The sequence below is a fragment of the Anas acuta genome, chromosome 11 (assembly GCF_963932015.1).
Source record: "Anas acuta chromosome 11, bAnaAcu1.1, whole genome shotgun sequence".
NCBI lineage: Eukaryota > Metazoa > Chordata > Aves > Anseriformes > Anatidae > Anas > Anas acuta.
In genome coordinates this window covers 12,335,954-12,354,268 of record NC_088989.1, presented here as the reverse complement: position 1 = coordinate 12,354,268, position 18,315 = coordinate 12,335,954, and the positions used below count along the sequence as shown (strand labels likewise).

Below are 18,315 nucleotides of genomic sequence, written 5' to 3'. Positions count from 1 at the left end.
CTTTTCAAATGCATCGCCACAGCGACCGTGTAAGCGATAAAGTGGAGCTGGCTTTCATGGGAACTCTTTGAAATTTGGCTGTAGCTGAAGGTAGTGTAGATGCTGCCTGATTTCCAAGCATCTAGAGAATCGTTGGAATTAGTATGTATCGGCGATGTCTGATTGCGGTCGGCTCTGCAGAATTATCTCCCCTCTGAGAGGAGGGGAGAGCACCGCAGCTGTCTTGTCAAGGGAGGTCGATTTCGGGATTTGTTAAGCTGAGTGTGAGGCAAGAAGAATCGCCTAATAAGATAGCTACACCTTGAGTGAGCGTGCTTAGAAATCACTTCCCTGCTTTTTATTGAATTAGCGGTGCCGTGTGCCACTTGTGACTCAGCCATCTCTGGTTGCCTCCGATTGAAGCTCGGAAGCTGCTGACAGAGCCCTGGCGTTCAGCTGGGGCTTGGAGATCTGCCCGGGCTGCTGTGTGAGGTCAAACGGCTCTTGGCCGTGCTGGAGACAGAGGAGCAAGGTAGGGGGTCAGGGTGGGAGGTGAGAGGGCTTCCCTTGCAGGGCTGAACTGTGCCCCATCACTGGTGTGTGCTCACGATCCAGCTGCTGGCCCCAACGAGTCGTGGCCGTGCTCCTCCAGCTCTGCCCCGAGTCCTCGCTGCCTCTTGCCTTCAGTTCCCCTTCTTAGTTCTTTGGCTTGGCTCTGTTTAAAGAAGAAATTGCTTTTAACGAGACACAAATGCTTCTCTGGGGTTTGGCTTTTCTCCGAGGGAGCCTTTGTCCCTTTGCTTCCCTGGGATAATGGGGAAGTCAGCGGGGTGAGTGCTTTCAAGGCTGACTCATCTGGCTGTGCTGTTAGCGTATCTAAGCAGGGCTCCTCCTCGGTGAGATATTGTAAGAAACGTGAATGTGGAGGGGGGAGGAATGCATTAGTGCTTAGGCAAGTCCTTTGCTCGCTAATTGCTAGAGGAGCAGCCTTCACAGGGCCCGTGCCAGGCAGCCGTCTGCGCTCAGCGCTGGATGGGCTGCGGTCACCCGGAGAGAGACCAGGACATCTGCACAGCAAACGTTTGCTGGGCTGCAGGGGGCACACCTGGAAAGCAAAGGCTGTGAAGACTTTACCAAAGCATGGCCAGCGTGGTGGGAGCCAGCCCAGCTCCCCTCTGTCCTGCCCGCAGCACCGCGTCCCGGCGGGGACCAGGTTTGCTGCCCCAGCGAAGGGAATTCCCAAAGCGGTCCCCCTCAAGTGTGGGGAGGACCCCACTTTTATACAGATTTGTCTCAGATCTGTATAAAAAGCTGCTGTACGACTTCATCAAATGTATAACTGTTCATCTCCTCTGAGTCCTGTAGGAGCTCGATGTTTGGTGGAGGTGTAAGGGCTGCAGGTGAGGGGTCAGAGGAACCAGGTTGGTGATACGAGGCTGAATCAAGCCTCTTATCACCAATTAAAACAGGTAATCGTGACGTGCTCACCCCAAGACACCCCGGCAGTGGACCAGGAGGCGATGCTGCGGTGCTGCGGGTCCTCCTGCAGAGGGTGGTGGCAGGGCCAAGCGAGCCCTTAGCAAACCTGCTCGGTGCTCAAACACCACCCAGCAGGGACTTGTCTGTGTTCCCTTCCTGAAATCTGTCTGTCCCATCTCGCTGCTGGCTGCCCCGTTAGCTGCTTGGCCATCTGCAGCTCCCCATTAGTTTAAGAAAGAGTTGTTAAAATTAAGGGAGATGTTTAAAATTAAACTTGTGTGTGTGCTCCTTCATTATCTGCTGGCAAAGATTATGTAATGAGCAGCCGCAACAAAAATATTTTCCTATTATATAATTGAGGCATTGAATCAAAGTCTTAATTAGTTCACACCCCAAATGCCACGGAGCAAATTACTAACAATCCTGTCGCTAATAAAGCAGATTAAACGTTACAGTTAATAAACTTGGAGCCGTTCTCCCAAGAAGGCTGCAGGGCTGTAAATGCACGGGAGGGGTGCGTGCTCCTTCGCTTGGCAGGCGCCTGCTGCTCTTATTTTGGGTGTGTGGCTGTTTGTTGTCCCTGACGGAGGACAAGGGCTCATTTTTTCTGTGCAAAGTCACTCTGCTGGTAATGTGAGGTCTGCTGAAAGCTCGCTGCCACCAGCTGTGCGCCCGACCTGCTGCAAGGAGCTGTGCCAGGGCAGGATTTAATCCACTCTGGGTGTTAGGGGGGTGAAGATGCTGCCCAGCAGTGGGGTGCCCTGGCTGATAGCAGGGCAGGCTTCTTCACACAGAGTGCTCGTGACTTGTCACCACGTGCTGCAAGACAGCTTCATCCCAAAATTGCTCAGGCTTTGGTCTCGGTGAGTTGGTTAGCCCTGTTGTCTGGATTTCTCAGCTCGTTTCTCCTCCACCTTGCTGATCTCCTGCTGTTTGTTGTCACTGCTGCCAAGCCCTTGTGTGTGTAATTTAGGTTCTTCTGCAAATTACTTCTTACCTCTCCTAATGCTGCCTAAGCTCATCATCTGTAATCAGCCCCATTCCCTGTGCCGGTTCCTGATCTTGCTCTGCTTTCAGGAAACCAGGTGGTTCTTACGATACCCTTACATCATTCAACATCTTGCTTGTTTTGCAGGGAATAACCCTGGGGCTCAGCGATGTTGGGGTGCCTGATGCTTGTGGGGCACACTGAGCTGCTCTTGTGAAGCTGCAGCAATGTTTTGCTGCCCCGTGGGAAGGGGGAATCAGGGTTTGGCTGGTGCTGGTGGTAGGGCTGTGGCCAAGTGTCTTGAATCTCCTTTTAAATGTTTAAAAACGTGCGGAGGGCTGTAGTCATCTGAGCTGGCTTCTTGCCTTCAGTTTGTCTTGTAGTACGTGGGCATTCCCCTTCGTGCAGCGTTCACCCCCTGCGCAGGGAGACGGCTGCTGCTGTTTCTGAGCAGGCTGCCCTGCTGCTGAGGGAAGTGGGAAGTTTGTGGTGTGTGTGTGTCTGCTACGTTACCGTTTTGTCACCCAGAAAAGAGCTGGGAACGTTGGCTTGACTGGCTTGGAGATAGGCTAATAGGGGCAGTGAGAAAAAAAGGGTGTGAGTGGTTTAAATGAAGCTTCTTGGATATCTCAGCATCCTTGGAAGCCAGCTAAAGCTCCAGCAGGGTGATGACAGCTTGGATTTAAAGACTTCGTGACCACGCACCAGTCCTGGCACCTATTTTTAAGGGCAGGAGTCCAATTTGGTTCACTGTCTGCGCTAGCTGTGCAAGGAAAGGAGGGGGAATAGACACCCCAAAAAGCAGGAAAGCTGAAATAATGGCCAGGTCTGAAATTCACTGCCTTTTTGCTGCCAGTTCTTGACTGAATGAGGCCAACTGCCAGTCCTGAGACGAAGATTGCATGAAACAATCACCTGAACAACAGCTCTACCTGTCAGGACCCCAGTGACCACTGACTGTGTCCTCTTGCAGGATCTGAGCTCAGGGCTGCCCTCGGGACAGATCTGCCACGATGAGCAGCGGCTGGAGGTGATCTTCGCAGACCTGGCCAGGCACAAGGACGATGCTCAGCAGCGCAGCTGGGCGCTCTACGAGGATGAGAACGTCATCTGCTGCTACCTGGAGGAGCTGCTTCGCATTCTGGTGAGTAAATTGCTCTTTGTAGGCGTAGCACAGCAGACAGATGCTGGTGAAGTTCATTTTTTTCTGGTTTCCTTTGTCCTCGTATTGCCATCAGATTTGCTGTTTCAGGGAGTGTGGGCTTCTCGTGCGTCTCTTACAGTTGATGTGAAGCCTTGCCCCTTCTGCTGTAAGTCTTTAGTGGAAGTGTGATACAGAGCTGCACCAAATTGTAGCTTCCAAAGCTCTGCTGGTCTTTGAAACCAGTGTCTTAACTGGCTATAAATATGTGGGATTTCTCAAATGTACAGTGTGTCCAGGTAGACCAAGTTATTTTCTCCCTGCCTTTATTCATGCGAGTACTTGGAGGGTGCTTGCCCAGTAAATGCAGAGATGTGAAAGTTCTTCAGTTCTCATGAAAGAGAGCTTCAAAGCTGTTTCCGCGAGCAAGTATAAAACATTTATAAATGTATAAAACGTTTGTGTGTATGGGAGAGGTACATCCCTGCGGTGCACAGCAGGGGAAATGCTGTCCTGGTGCTGTCTCTAGCCCATATAAGCCCACCTGTATATGGGGAGCTCAATGGTGTGGGAGCTGACACTCGTTGCAGTGCCATGACCTGTGTTACAGGTGCCAGCACTGACTTTGCTGTGGCACCTTTTCCATATTCCTCTCTGCTTCTGACATAAGCAGAATAAATTATTATTTTTTTGCATAGCAAATGCTTTTGTCATTTAGCTCAGAACATCAGCTACCTTCTCACTGCGGGGCCTGCTTCTTTGTGTAATGATTTCCTCTAAATTTGTTGTGGGGGGAGGTACAGGGAGGTACAGTGCTTCTCAGTACAGGCCCAGCACTGGAGCTGCCATACAGAACTGCAGGATGCGCTCATCCAGGTACTGCTCGGGTCAAGGGGTTTTTAGATGTTTTCAGCCCCAGACGCGCTGTACAGCAGAGATGTTTCTTAAGAATTCGCTTTGATGCAGAATCTCCAGGGTGGCGGGTTTGGAGCTGTTTGTGCTCTAGCTTTGTAAGGTGGTTGAGCTGGGGCTACTGAAATCCAAGAGCAGCTAGCCTGCCTGGAGCTCTCTGCAGCAGCTGCCTCGCTGCTTTGATGTGTCGCTGTGCTGACCAGTTCATTCCTGCTTCCAGACAGATGCAGACCCAGAAGTTTGCAAGAAAATGTGCAAGAAGAATGAGTTTGAATCCGTCCTGTCCCTTGTGGCATATTATCAGATGGTAAGGTGGCAGCGTGCATTGAATCTCTCTTCTTTTTGAGGCTTCCCTGAAGATGCAAAAGAGCAGGGTTGCTCTGATGAATGTATGAAACGCGTTCCCCCTGGATAGGGCAGTTCTGTGAACTTGTTGGAATTGTAGCACGTCTCTTCCCCGTGCTGGCAAATCTCGTGTTATGCATGCACGCTGCATGGAAGAGCAGAGGATGCTGCAGACTCCGAAGCGGAAGCTAGCCCTGTGAAGGGGAAAGCTTGCTGCTTTTATTAGCTCCGTTGAGGGACAGAATCACCATCTCTAATGTCTAGAGAATGGATATCCGAGGATGCCTTGGGTAAGCTGACAGGCTGTGACTGCTCCTCATTTAATTGATGCACTCCTGTGCATTAGTAAATGGCTTTGCTTAGGAAAGTAGGTTGTGAGCAGAAGCCTCGGGAGCGAGGAACAAAATCAGTATTCACAGGAAGAATGGAAGTTTTGCCTTCGGTGGCTATGCAGCATTGCTTTGCCCCTCTCTTTCCTGGACTTTGCTGTCATAGGATGCTGTGGGGCTTGGAGGCTTTTCCCCATCCTGCCTGAGTCCCCAGCTACAGCACATCAAGCCTCGCTGCATTTAGCTTTCATCTGGCACAGCTGGATCTGAACCAGAGCTCAGCATTGGGTTCGGTGTTACCCTGGGAGGAGCTGTAGCTTTCCCAGCAGCAGGAACTTCTGGCCAGTTATGTCTCTCACCTTTGGGTAAGCCCTCAGCTGGGGCATGATTTGATCTAATAAATTGTTGTGTTTTTTTTTGCAGGAACACAGGGTGCCACTGCGGCTGCTGCTGCTGAAATGCTTTGGAGCCATGTGCAACTTGGATGCTGCAGTTATCTCAACACTTGTCAACTCCGTGCTGCCCATGGAGCTGGCCCGCGACATGCAGACTCACACGCAAGGTGAGCCACAGCTGCTGTGCTCGGGTCTCCAGGGACATCTTTCCATTAGATGGGTGGATTACAGCAGCACCAGTTGCCTGTCACTGCCTGACTGCTCTACGTGCCCAGTGCTCTGGGGATAAGGGTGTCTGTTTTTACAGTTTTTCAGGTTATTACGGATGTAAGTGGAGAATGCATGGGAGAGGATGTTTCAGTCCAATGGTGCAAGGCCCTCTAGCTCTTGAACGTGCCACTAGTGATCCATGTCACTGCTTGTGCAGGTCTTAAAGCACGCTTTGAGCTGTTCCAGTTTGATTCATGATGCTGACCAGAGACACCTGCAGACCTGGTGGTTGTGTTGCCAGATTTTGCTGCTGTTGTCCCCCAGAGCTTCTACTTAGCTCGGTATCCTTTATCTCCCAGCAGCCAGGAGCTCAGGAAGAACTAAAGAGCAAGGTGAACGTGTGGTAATACTGCCATGACATTATGCTGCAGCCCCTTTGCATCCCTGGTGCTGGGGAGTCACAACTTAGCTTCTCATTTTGAAGTCAGTCTGTAGGCCACCAGTGCTGGCAGTATATACATTTTCCCTTAAGTGGATATTGAAAATGTGTTGTTTTAATTGTGGTTTGCAATTAAAGTAGCTGTGGAATGACTGTGTGCCTCAAAGCAGAAGAACCTGAATATTGGGGTCTTGCTGCTTGTGCACTGATTGCAGCCTGCACCCTGTTGGCTTGTTGTGTGTCCTGGGGCCAATGGAGAAATGAAATTTGGAGATGAACCTGTAGGTTGATGGTTCTGCTCAGAACAGGACCATCACACTCATTTCATGTGAGCCAGGGAAATGTCCAAGACGACTGCATTGGACGTGTTGTCCCTGTCCCCAGCATGCTGCTACAGCCCGTGCCAAGCAGCCTCTGTGGTGGACAGGACTAACGGGGTTAATCCGGGGTCTGAATGGGGTGTGGGGGGTGAAAGCCAAGCCACAAGGCTTTGTGCTCACCTTTGCTTAGACGGAGTGCAGATCTTTCTCGTGTGGGGACTGACTGAAAAATCCTCTTTGAGCTGAGGGCTGCACAAAGCGCGCTGGGTTAGCGTGGAGAGGGACTGAGATCATTACGGCTGTGTTGGCTAAGCTTTCTCCTTGTGTTACCGCAGCATATCAATTATACGCAGTGAACCTGTCACACTGTTGGTGTTTTTTCTCAGTATATGCGTGAGAAGCCTCTTCCCTAGGCGGAGGTATTTCTGCCTGAGAAGCAAATAATACTCGGTTACAGAGCTCTGACTGTGCTTCTCTGACAACACCACTGATTTCGTGCTGCCAAAAATAAACTTTATTATGCACCTGTCACTAACTTGTAAAGATCGTCTCCAGGTGAACCTCTCCAGTGCCATGCAAGCAGCCTTCAGTCTTCTGCTCTGCTCCTTCAGTCTTCGGCTCTGTTCAGCTGATCCTGAGCTGTCTCAGAGCCCTTTATGTCCCACTGGGTCATGGTGTAGCTATCCAGAACATTTTCCCAGGGGCTGCATCATCCCAAGTAGCAGAGCTACCTCTGTCTGTTGCTTGTGCTGGAGCATCAAGCTCTGGCACAGGTGACTTCTGTACATCCTTGCTTATCTACACGTGGTATTTCTGGCTGAATCAGGCCCGTCTGCTTTGGGGACCTAAAAGCATCGCAGTGGAAGCAAGTGGAAAGTGGCTCTGCTGCGGCCCCAGGACTTCTAACCTGCAGCTGTGTGGTGTCCCTTCTCTCCTTACCTGTCTCAAGTGAGATGCTATGTGCCCTCCTCACTGTAATATGTAGGCAACACAGTTAAACAGTTAAAAGCTGCTCTTCTTTGGTTACAGGAGCCTTTCAAAGTGATGTCCTGAGGCTGTGCTGCCCTCCTCGTGCTAATGCTTGCAAGCATTTCATCTGTGCAGCATCCAATCCTCCCGGCCTTCGCGGCAGGGCTGCAGCGAAGTAACCATCCTTGACCCAGACGTATCTGTCCTTCAGAGGTGACTCAGGGCATTAGTAGTTCCCTCCTGCCATTCTGGTGCTTACTGCTTCGTGTCCTGCTGCCAAATGGCAAGCAGTGCCTCGTGTGAGCACACGACCTTGAATGCTGGAATGACTTGAGCGTATTTTGGTACTAGGAACTGGGGAATAGCAGCTGATCCGTGACATACCGTGCAATAGCTAATCCCTTCTGCGGATGGCAGGGGCTGGAGCAATCAGTGCCAGCACTGAGCCACCCGGGACCAGCAAACTGGCTGCAGCAGCTCCGTGGGATCCCTCCTGGCTTGTTACTGAAGAGCAGCCGAGGCCGAAGCTCTGCGCGGGGATGCTGGGTGCCTTTGATGAGAAGGAGCTTTACCCTGGGGTCGAGGCAGGCGTGTTGGCTGCTGGCCAGTTCTCCTGCCAGATGCTTGGGTCTTATTGCTTCTGGACAGCCACTTCCCTCTGATGCGCCTGGCCTGCACATCTATCAGTGTTAGAAGAGCTTATGATAAGACACAGCGAGGCAGAATTAGCCAGAACAATTCCATAGAAAGCAGACGGGGATAATCCACTCAGTCATTGTGACTTTCTCCCCTGTTGCAGCTCAGTGTGCGTGCGAGTCAGCTGTCAGGCTCCTTTTATTTGAGTTGTAGACAGCTGCGGCTGCTCCCAGTGCCTGAATTTGTGCTGCTGTGTTTAGAGGAGGAAGCCAAGGTCTTTGAAGGCCTCTGAGAAATTCCTGTCACACATTGTAGCAGCTTTCTTGCCAGTACCTCAGCAGGCTCAGGAGGTGCAGGCTGGTGAGTGAACAGCCACATCTCTGCCACCTTTCACGGCCGCTTGCGTGACACTCATCAGTCTGACGTCAGCAGAGTCCCTCTGCTTCAGGAGAGTGGTGTTAATGCTATTTACGTGCTTGCAGCCACGCGTGCTGCTCTGGAAGGAAAAAAGGCTGTGCTTCGGCTGGCAATGACTCTGTTCTTCAGCACGTTGAAGGGCACAGCCTTGGATGAGACTTGTCACAGCAGGAGCACTCCAAAAACTTGTAGAGTCTGCACCAGGTTAATCCAGCTTTGCTCCGAGTTCAGCTCTCAGACTGTTGTCATCACCCTTTCGTTCAGCATTCTTAGGCAAATCCAACAAGATTTGCTGCCTAGGAGTGAGTCTGCTGTCAGCCAAGATGAATGGGCATTAGTTCATGGCAGATGGGCCAAGGACATGTGAAACCACCCTCCCCATCCACGTCTAATTAATCTCCGTGTTTTCTACAACTGAGTGTTTATCACTGGCTTCTAGCTCTCAGATCATCGTTTTATTGGTCCTGATGTGATGAGAAAATGTTTTGATTGTGAAAGCCTTATTAAGAACATGGGAACAGCAGGTCCCTGTATCTGCTGCAGCATCCCGCCTCTGGTACCAGCTCCAAATGTCTTGGAGGAAGGAGTGAAGAGACCACGTAGTGAAAAATTAGGAAAAAGTCACTCCCAAATGCGGTAACATGACCACAGTAACTGGTTGGTTATGCCTAGGAGCAGCTTTTACCCGTCAGCTCTAACTGTGCAGGTTCCTGCTACCTTTGGTAGATTCTTTTCCTACTGCAGTGAGCTTTGGCACCACTGACACCTTATAGCTGGGAGGTCCTTATGTAAGCATGAAATATAGTTAACTTATTGGATGTCCTCCCTCTGCATTTAGCAGGAATAACCAGCAGCTCCCAGCTTTCTTTGCTGCCACGTGGTCCGGACTGCTCTCATACAAACTCTTAATCTCGTTAATGCATAAAGCCCCAAATGATACGTTCTTACTGAAGTATTTGCTGTTTGAAACCTCGAGCATCTTGTGGAGCTTCGGCAAAGTCTGCACGTTCTTTATTTATAGCAACTCTGCTTATTGAGATGACTTCTCAGGATTATCAGGCAGATAGGATTTAATTTTTCCCCGTGTACTAACAGTGAGTCTGGATTGATCTGTGCACAGAGCAGTGCTGTGTCTTAATGGGTGGCTGGGGGAACTGGAACCAGTATGTCTTGCAGGGAAGGATCAGACATCGAAAGGACTTTGTTTTCTGGTTTGATAAGGAGTACTCTTTTGGTCTTTTAATAACAAAACACATGCTTTTCTTGTAACAACTGCCTGTAGGCTATTTGGGCAGATGTACTGGCTGAATAAAGTTCAGCTACGTCTAGTAACCTGCTTTATACAAATAATACAACTTTTCCTGTCATCTTCAGACTCGCTGAAATGGATGGAGGCTGCCTTTTGTTTTAACACAGATCGTGTTCTGTGACTTTTTTTTCCCCTCCTGCAAACATCTACTGAGGTGTATCGGTTAATTAAAATTCCGGGAAGGCACCGGCTGTGGTTCTGTGGGATATTTACATATAGCTGCTGCCAGCAAAAAATTGTGTTGGACTAGCAGGCTGCAGGATGTGCTAGCGCTGGAGATGCGTGTGGCCTGGGCAGCGGGCAGATGCACAGCCGGAGTCGTGAGCGGGGATCTGGGCTCCCCAGAGACCTCTCGTACCTCCGGGCTAGAGCTGAGGTAGCACAGGAGCAGTGCAGAGATGGTAACGAGCAGCACAGCGGTCCGGGGGTGGTGCTGCTTGGAACAGGCGGTGTTTGGAGGTGGCCAGATGGATGCTTTTTTGGGTTCAGTAATTGCATAACTCTGGAACGCGTCCTGGGACTGTGCAGGGGAGGTTTTTAATTATTCAGATCGAGTTTGCCCAGATCCTCGTACGTGGAGGGGGGAAAAAAAAAAATTGAGAATTTTGCTGTGATTATTTTTAAATTGATTTAGAAATTCATGGCACAGAAGGCAAGAGCTTAAACAAGGGGAAAACACCCTTATAGTTCAATAAACACGGGAGCAAAGAGCGGTCTAATCAGTGTTAAATGTATGAAATGTGTGACTGTCCCTCTGCAGCAGGGGAGTAGCGTGTTACACCCGCAGAAGAATTAATGGCAGGGCCTCTGGGTTTGTCTTGCAGACCATCAGAAGATGTGCTACTCTGCCCTGGTGCTGGCGATGATATTCTCCATGGGGGAGCCCCTTCCGTATCATCACTACGGTAAGAGCAGCACGTGCTCGTGGCTGGGTAGGGTGGCAGAGCTGATGCTGGGACGTTTAGGGCACATCAGCAGGCACAGGGGGAAGGAGCTTTTCTGGTGGCCAAAGCTAGGGGACAGCCAGGGGAGAGCTCAGCATCAGCAAGGCAAGAATGGGGTCTGCTCTTCACCACTAGAGCCTGCCTGCTGGAAGCACTGAGCTGAGCTGACAGATTTTCAGAAAGAGCAGCACAAATCAGGGTTGGAGCAGCTGATGCCATGCTGCAGAAGATGCAGCTTGGCTCATCACTACGGCTGAGTGGCATACTTACCCATACTTTACCAAATATTTTTTATTACTGCTGTCCTTCACGACAACACGCGCCTCATTTGTCTGAGACGTTCTGTCTGCTGATGAGGCTGAGTCCAGATTGTTCCACGAACTAAATGGAGCTAAATCCATCAGCTGCATAACGTGGCCTCTCCCTGCTCTCCCTTGTAACACCGTGGTGCAGCCCTGTGAATTTCGAGCTCTTAGTGAGAGCAGAGATGATTGAGAGTGTTGCAATCAATAGGGAAGTGCAAATGTTCCAGATCTGTTTTATCCGTTGTCCTTTCCTTCCAACCTTCAGCTACAAAGCGCTCTCTGCCTGTTTCTTTCCCTGGCCAAGTGTTGTTTTCCCAATACTTGGGAAGCTCTGGGCTCAGTTTTCCTATGGAAACACTGTAGAGATTTTCATAATCATCTCCTCAGCAGCTTCACCTTAACACCCCAATAAACACGTACAAGATTTAAGCCGGTGCAGCAGGGACTGAGGAGTGAGTCTCCACATCTCCTGCTTTTCTCTCCTGAAGAAACCCTGGCAATTATTTCCAGCAGGTGGACTTATTTGCATGAGCTCCTGAGCTTTCTTAATAGCTAAATTGAAAAATGGGTTATTACTAATGATCTGGATGATTATTCTTTTTTAAACAGAAGGATTAGACCAGTGGTCAAGAATACAAATCTCTTCCTATCCGAAGCCTCCATTGGTAGCAGTGATGCTGGAACAGCAGCTAAAGCAGAATTTGGCTTTTTATTTACTCCCCAGAATTGCCAGTGGGAGACCAACATTCAGCATTTGTCTGGACTGTGGGTAGTTCTCTGAGTCATTTGTCTCTTGCACAAAGACATTTGTTAATTCCCTGGTGGCTGACACTGGCACTCCACTAATGGTTTTAAGCTTAAAAGCACGGGGAAGTGGTTTCCGTGGTCCCTTGTTGCTCGGTGTATTTTCACAGTGCTGTAAACGCCCATCTTTCTCCTTGTGCAGAACATCTCAACTCTCAGTTTGTGCAGTTCTTGCTGGACGTGATCGAGGACGGGCTGCCCTCAGACACCACTGACCAGCTGCCTGACTTGTTTGTCAACGTCCTTCTGGCCTTCAATCTCCACATTCCAGGTTGGTTTGGTGCTCTTCTGCCTTGGCAGCATTTCAGTGGTCTGGAGCAGCAAGGGGATGCAGAATGGGGATGCAGAATCTCCCTGGGACTTGAAGGTGCTGTGATAACCTGTCCAGCTCCCATAGCCTCTGTACACCGTTTCTCCCAAGGCTTTTGTCTTATTAAATATTGTTCAAAACCCCATAGGAAAGAACAGCCTGAGAACCCATGTTCAGCCAGCTGACCCTCTGAAGCCCAGTGGATTTCTCTCCATACTTGCAAGCTGGCTGGATCAAAGCAATTGCTGGCCTGCACTTGCAGAGCATGCGTGTGGCTAACTCAGGCATGGTTAATTTGGAGGAGAAGATGCTTCAATGAGCATTTCTTGGTATCAGTCCAATAAGAAAGTGGTCTGCTTTTTGTAGGTCTTTACAGACCTGCTCACCTCACTGCACCTCTTGCACTTCATTCAGTGCTCATGCACTGGGGCCAGGCTCTTCAACCTCAGCCTGAGCAGCATGCTCTCCTGGCTCCCCTCGTTCTCAATCCTCCCTTCCCTGCTGAGCTCCTTAACAGACAAAACCTCTGGTCCCCAGAGAAGGGCATTTGCCTTCTCCCTGCCAGGGCTGTCTGTGAGCTTCAGAGCCTGGTGTTGGAAGGCTGGGGTGGTGCCATGCCCTGGTAAGAGAGGCCACTTGTTCACCCTGAGCGTGTAAAACCTCCTGCTTAATTATTTCCTCTTGGTCAGCTTCATGCCTTTATCCTTGGCTTTGTGGAGAGAAGGGAGGATAAAGGAACAAGGACATGTCCAGTAATTTACCTGTTATCTTGAGTTGTGCTTCATTAATATTTGGGTGAAAGTTTCTGATTTCATATGAAAGTTGATTGCACGGAGACTGATTAAGCACAGTGTCTGCTGCTCTCATTCATTACACCTTCTCACAGCTACCCATATACTTCCTGACTGCAGTAATTAGGCAATAATGCATGACAGGCAGTGTGTTTCTGGGGGATTACTGCCCACCTGGGGTGTAGCCGAGAGCGGTGACTTGTTCTCTGATGCTAAGGACACGTTAAATGATTTTCAGGTTGCTTATTAGTGGATGGAATTTTTATTCCTGTGTCCGTGAGGTTGATCTGTCTTGTATTTCAGTTGTGCAGAGTTAGTTTAAAAAAAAAAAACAACTTTCTAAAATGAATTATATTGATGCCTTTCAATGTGAAGGATCCTAAAGCACTTCACAGTCCATGAAACATTATAGGGTCGCCCATCCTGACACAGGAGTAGCCATGCTGTGCTGTTTGGATGCTTCTCAGTGTGCACACTCATGTGCATGAGGTCTGCTGGGGTGAGTGTGTTTTAGCTACAAGAAGTCGCCCCCAAAGCAGGCTGGGGACATGAGGAACTCTTCAACCCTTCCTGTGGCACAGCCCAGTGCTGAGCATTGGGAAGTACTTTTCCCTTCTGGCACGATTCTGGGAGCTGGCCATCACTTGTGAGAGCTTGCAAGGCAATAAATTCCAGCAGGGCGCTGCTGATACAGAGTGTGAAGGTGCTGGAGAGAGGAGCCCTTGGCTTCAGAGGGCTGTGAGCAGAGGCCACGTACCACAGTATAAAGCCTCTGCAAGGTATTTTGGCTTGCTGGACTGAAGCCTGCATGTGAATCTGATACACACAAAGACCTAATTATTTAGTGCATTGCTTCCAGACTTGTTTCACCTCTCCTATCAGTCTCTCTCCCTGCTTGCTCGTTCTGGGAGGCTGAAACGTTTCAGTTCAGGCTGGTTCCCCGTAGCTCCCCAGAGCAGCGATGTGAAGTAGGAGCCCTCTGCTGCTTTCTGCTGGTGGTGGTGTTACTGGGGTCTCAGCAAACAAAGGCATTGTGCTGAACGGGGTTTCTTCCCTAGTTCCAGAACACAGCGTGATCATGACTACCATCAGCAAGCACTCGAATGTCAAGACGTTCACAGAGAAGCTGCTGCTGCTGCTGAACAGGGGAGGTGAGTTTGTGGTGTTAATATGGGGCCGGTGCGGGGTGCAGCTAATGGTGACTCAGGGAGAGAAGCCCGGTGCTCCTGAAGGGCTGGGATGTGGCATGCAGGGAGCTGGGGAGCTGGAGGCTCGGGCAGGACGCTTTGCTTCCCGGTGGGTTTGTGAGGGTGACCGGCTGCATTGCTGAGGACGGAGCCGCGTAAAGAATGAAGCGATGCTGACTGCAGCAGGGAAGGGAGGAGAGGCCTCTGGGGCAGCTTTTCCACGCAAACTGGTGTTCCTGTGTCAGACCAGCCCCGTCTCGCAGTGCAGCTGCCCCTAGGCAAGCTCTTGTCGGGAGGAAAGCTGGTGCTGGGCCACTGCTGTCCTCGGACAGACGGGGCTCCGTCAGCGCTGGCACACAACCCGCAGCGTGTGCTGGCAATCAGCTGCCTGGGGGGACAGATCCAGAGGGAGATCTTGCTTTCCAGCAGCCCGTTTAGAGTGAAACTTCCCAGCTCAAAATTGCCAGCGGAGGGTTAGCTCCGTGCCTGCTCCAGGCGTGGAGTGAAAGCCCCTGTATGTGCAGAGCCTTTTGCACGGCAGATTGCTGGAAAGCTGGAGGTTGCTGCAGGCAGAGCAGTGCCAGGTATTTCTGCCTGTGCTGCATGCCACTATTGTGCTTTCTAATACCTCCTGGATCACCGGGGCTTTGCTGCCTGAGATTCGTTTTGTTGATTCGCTGGTAAATAACTCATCCTGTGATGCTTGCAGCTCATCTTACTCAGGCTTTAGTTCTCTTTGGGGTTGCAAATCAGTCTCCACGCTGTATCAGCGTGAGGACAGCCTTGCATCTCCGTGCTCCTCTGTCTGGCCTCATCCCAAAGCCTTTGTTTAGCCTTTTCCATGCCAGATTCCCTACAGGGATCACCTTACTGTGAGGGGCTGGGGGAAGAAAGAGGGGGGGCAAAAACCTAATGAAGATGCTTCTCTTGTGCCCTCCTTCTGCTGGAGCCCCTCTTGGGGTCTGCAGGGACGTGTTTTGGTGGAAAACAGGACACGACGGCTAATTTAAACTTAGAGGTGTTTCTTTTCCTGCTTCCTGGATGGTGTCAGCCTTGTCTCCATGGTGAAAGCTTGTCTCTGACACAGGCTCTGGTGGGCTTTTCAGAGGGGTCATTCGACCAGACTTAATAAACCAGGGAGAAAATGAGTGGTAGCTGTTGAGTGAGGAGGGGAAGCACTGGGAGGAGGTAGTGCACTAATGAGCTTTCACCTGGGATGTTAGGTGAAACATAAACAATGATTAATGCTAATGCTAATGAATTTGGACTCTGCTCGGTGCCCTGCAGAGCTGCCATCCTGATTACACAGCTTTGTGTGAGGCACCAAGGTCTGCCGGCACAAAAGCTAGCTCACGGAGGTCAGGGGCAGCCTCTTCCAAATCCTGGGGAAGGTGGAGGTGGGAGGAGTGCGTGCCTTAACGCGGTCTCTCTGCCACCTCTAGATGATCCGGTTTGTATCTTCAAGCATCAGCCTCAGCCGCCGCACTCAGTGCTGAAGTTTCTGCAGGACATCTTTGCCAGCAAGGATACAGCCAGCATCTTCTACCACACAGACATGATGGTCCTGATAGACATCCTGGTGCGGCAGATCGCTGATCTCTCCCCTGGAGACAAGGTGCTCACAGGCTTTGAGGAAGGGAGCACAGTCCCAAAGCAATAGCGTTTCTCCTTGCCCTCTCTGTGAGGTCTGCTGGTGCAGGCAGGAGTGGAGTCCTGGGGTGGGCACAACATTTCTGGGTGCCCAAATCTGTCTTGGGGTCTGAGGGAGAGGAGGGGGGAATTATTCTGCCTAGCACACAGCTTTAGAAAGGTGTATTTGAAGAAACATCTGACAGGCTTCTGTCCAGCAACCTTTGGGCCCCTCTGTAAGTAGTAGAAGTAGGAGGGATCTCTTGGGTTTTGTTAGTAGAAGAGACGGGACGTGTCTGTGTCTGAGTGGGTCAAGAGCAATATTAGGGTGCTGTGGGAAAAGTGCAGTTTGCCATAGCTCCTAACGAGGCCTTAAGCAAAGCAGGTGCCTTTTGGAGTTGCTCTCTGGCTGGTCATGCAGCAGCAGCTGTTCCTGTGCTCATGCTGTAATGGAGGCTGGCACGCTTGTTTATCTCACTTTGAATCTTTCATTGTGCTCTCTGTTTTTTTTTCTCCCCTCCCACTTGGCAGCTGAGGATGGAGTATCTGTCTCTGATGCACGCCATCATCCGCTCCACGCCGTATCTGCAGCACCAGCACCGCCTCTCTGACCTGCAGGGCATCTTGCAGCGCATCCTAGGGGAGGAGGAGGAGGGGCAGCAGTGCCAGATGGACAAACTGATCATCTTGGAGATTTACAAGGAGTTCCCAGAAATCTCTCCTGGTACCAGCTAACTGCCCCTCGGCTCGGACTGGAGTTCGAACCGCTCGGATCAAAGACGTCTCTTGTTGACACTTTCTCCCCGTTTCCTTCCAGTACAGCTCATACCTTCTATTCCTCCGTGCGAGGCCTAGGTTCGGACAGTGTTCACCGGCCCTTCAGAAACGCCAGCGGCAGAGAGGGGAGGGCATGGGGTGCCCCGGGGCCTGGCGCTCCGGGAGGTTGGCGCTGGGCAGAGCGGGGTGGGCGCTGGCACGTGGTTTGCCTCCAGCACTCGGGCAGGAGGCGTTTAACGGGCACGAGGGGCAGAGAGCTCGAGAGGGACTTAGCCAGGGTGGCCAGTCCCGAAGCGAAAGGCCCTTGCCTTCGAGTATCACTTCTTTTCCATGTGCATCTCCCTGCAGTGTCCAAGTGGAGTCCGCTGGTGCTTGGAAGAAGCTTTCGTAACATCTGTTTTGTTCGCTGCTGCTAGTGCCAATGTGCTGCAGCCCTGCCACGGGAGGCAGCCTGCTCGCTGTCGAACGCCTTGTCTAGTGAGCCTTCCCCTCCCTCCCAGCCCTCAGCTTCAACTCGGGGTAGCAGTCCACGTAGGGTCATAGAGGTCTTATCGCAGCAGCTGCTTTTTTTCAACCTGCTTTCTCTAGCGATGTTTAAATCTGAATTTCTTGCCCACTGTGGCAGCCTACAACTCACGGCCGCCTGGGCGACGCTGCTCTTAGGAAGCCTTTGGTGTGGACACAGTGCAAAGCCACGTCCTGCCAAGCAGAAGCTGCTGCTTGCTGCCTCTCTGGCATCGCTGCCCCGGGCAGAGGGGCTGCGTGTGGGCAGGGGCACTCTCTTCGTAAAGCCTGTGGATTTTCTTGCCTTGAGCTTCGTAGCAGCTCTGCCTCGCTGCCCTTCCTCTCCATGCGGCAGCGCTCAGAGGCAGCGTGAGCCTGGTGTCCAGTAGCTGTTTGTGACTATGCACGAGTGTGGGGAACCCTTATTTATATTTCCTCTATGTTTCTAGCAAACGGGATTAACCTCTTTCCCTGTTACAGATGGTCACACACACACTAACGTGGGTCTCTTCAATATTTGTGTCCGCAGTCTGGTCACTCCCTGTCCCCAGCTGTTCCTTTGCAGTATCCCAGTAGGAGCTATTGGCATTTGGAACTGGAAGTACTGGGCATTGTGTTTTACAGCTTGAGGAGACGACACCTGGGCTCTGGGCACAGGGGCAGCGATGCTCAGGAACAGAGGGGTGAGGATCCCCTCGAGTCAGCCTGGGAATGCCCAAAGCTTAATAACCGCCCTCATAGAGAAACCTATTTTTCCCCTGTAAAAATGTATGAATGTCAGAAGGGATCCTGTATTTTCTTAAACACTACGTGTAACATGCAGAGGAATAAAATGTCTTAAACTGGACTTGTGTGAACGTAGCCCCGTCTGTCCCAGCGTGGTGTGGGTGAGCCCTGGTGTGTGGGGACCAAGGCAGGGTGGTGGCTGGGTTCCTGCTGCCTGGAAAACAAAGCACTGGCTGCTCACCCCAAATGGGAGTGGTGCCACAGTCACTTTTCCTACACTTGGCTTCCAACACTGAGACACGTGTTTCCATGAGCCATTTCAGGCCATTATTAGGGTGCTATCTCCTCTTATCAGCGTCTCTGCGACAGCTCGGGGTGTTGGGGGGGCTGGTGCAGCGGAAGCAATCTGCGACCTGCACCTCTGGTTTATTGTCTGGAATGATTCAATTACGCCTATTTTGTGGCAGTAA

At 51.1% G+C, this 18,315-nt stretch overlaps 1 protein-coding gene across 4 annotated transcripts in view; it reads left to right on the top strand.

Annotated features, from left to right (window-relative positions):
- Window positions 1–17,966, top strand: part of NCKIPSD (NCK interacting protein with SH3 domain) — a 45,926-nt gene extending 27,960 nt beyond the window's left edge. For all 4 annotated transcript variants that reach the window (XM_068694178.1, XM_068694179.1, XM_068694180.1 and 1 more), the window contains 8 exons: window positions 3,420–3,590; window positions 4,720–4,806; window positions 5,597–5,735; window positions 10,693–10,773; window positions 12,064–12,192; window positions 14,081–14,173; window positions 15,652–15,824; window positions 16,370–17,966. In XM_068694178.1, coding sequence (XP_068550279.1) covers window positions 3,420–3,590; window positions 4,720–4,806; window positions 5,597–5,735; window positions 10,693–10,773; window positions 12,064–12,192; window positions 14,081–14,173; window positions 15,652–15,824; window positions 16,370–16,573 — 1,077 coding nt within the window. In that variant the 3' untranslated portion in view covers window positions 16,574–17,966. The remainder of the gene's footprint in view (window positions 1–3,419; window positions 3,591–4,719; window positions 4,807–5,596; window positions 5,736–10,692; window positions 10,774–12,063; window positions 12,193–14,080; window positions 14,174–15,651; window positions 15,825–16,369) is intronic.
- The last annotated feature ends 349 nt before the right edge of the window (window positions 17,967–18,315 follow it).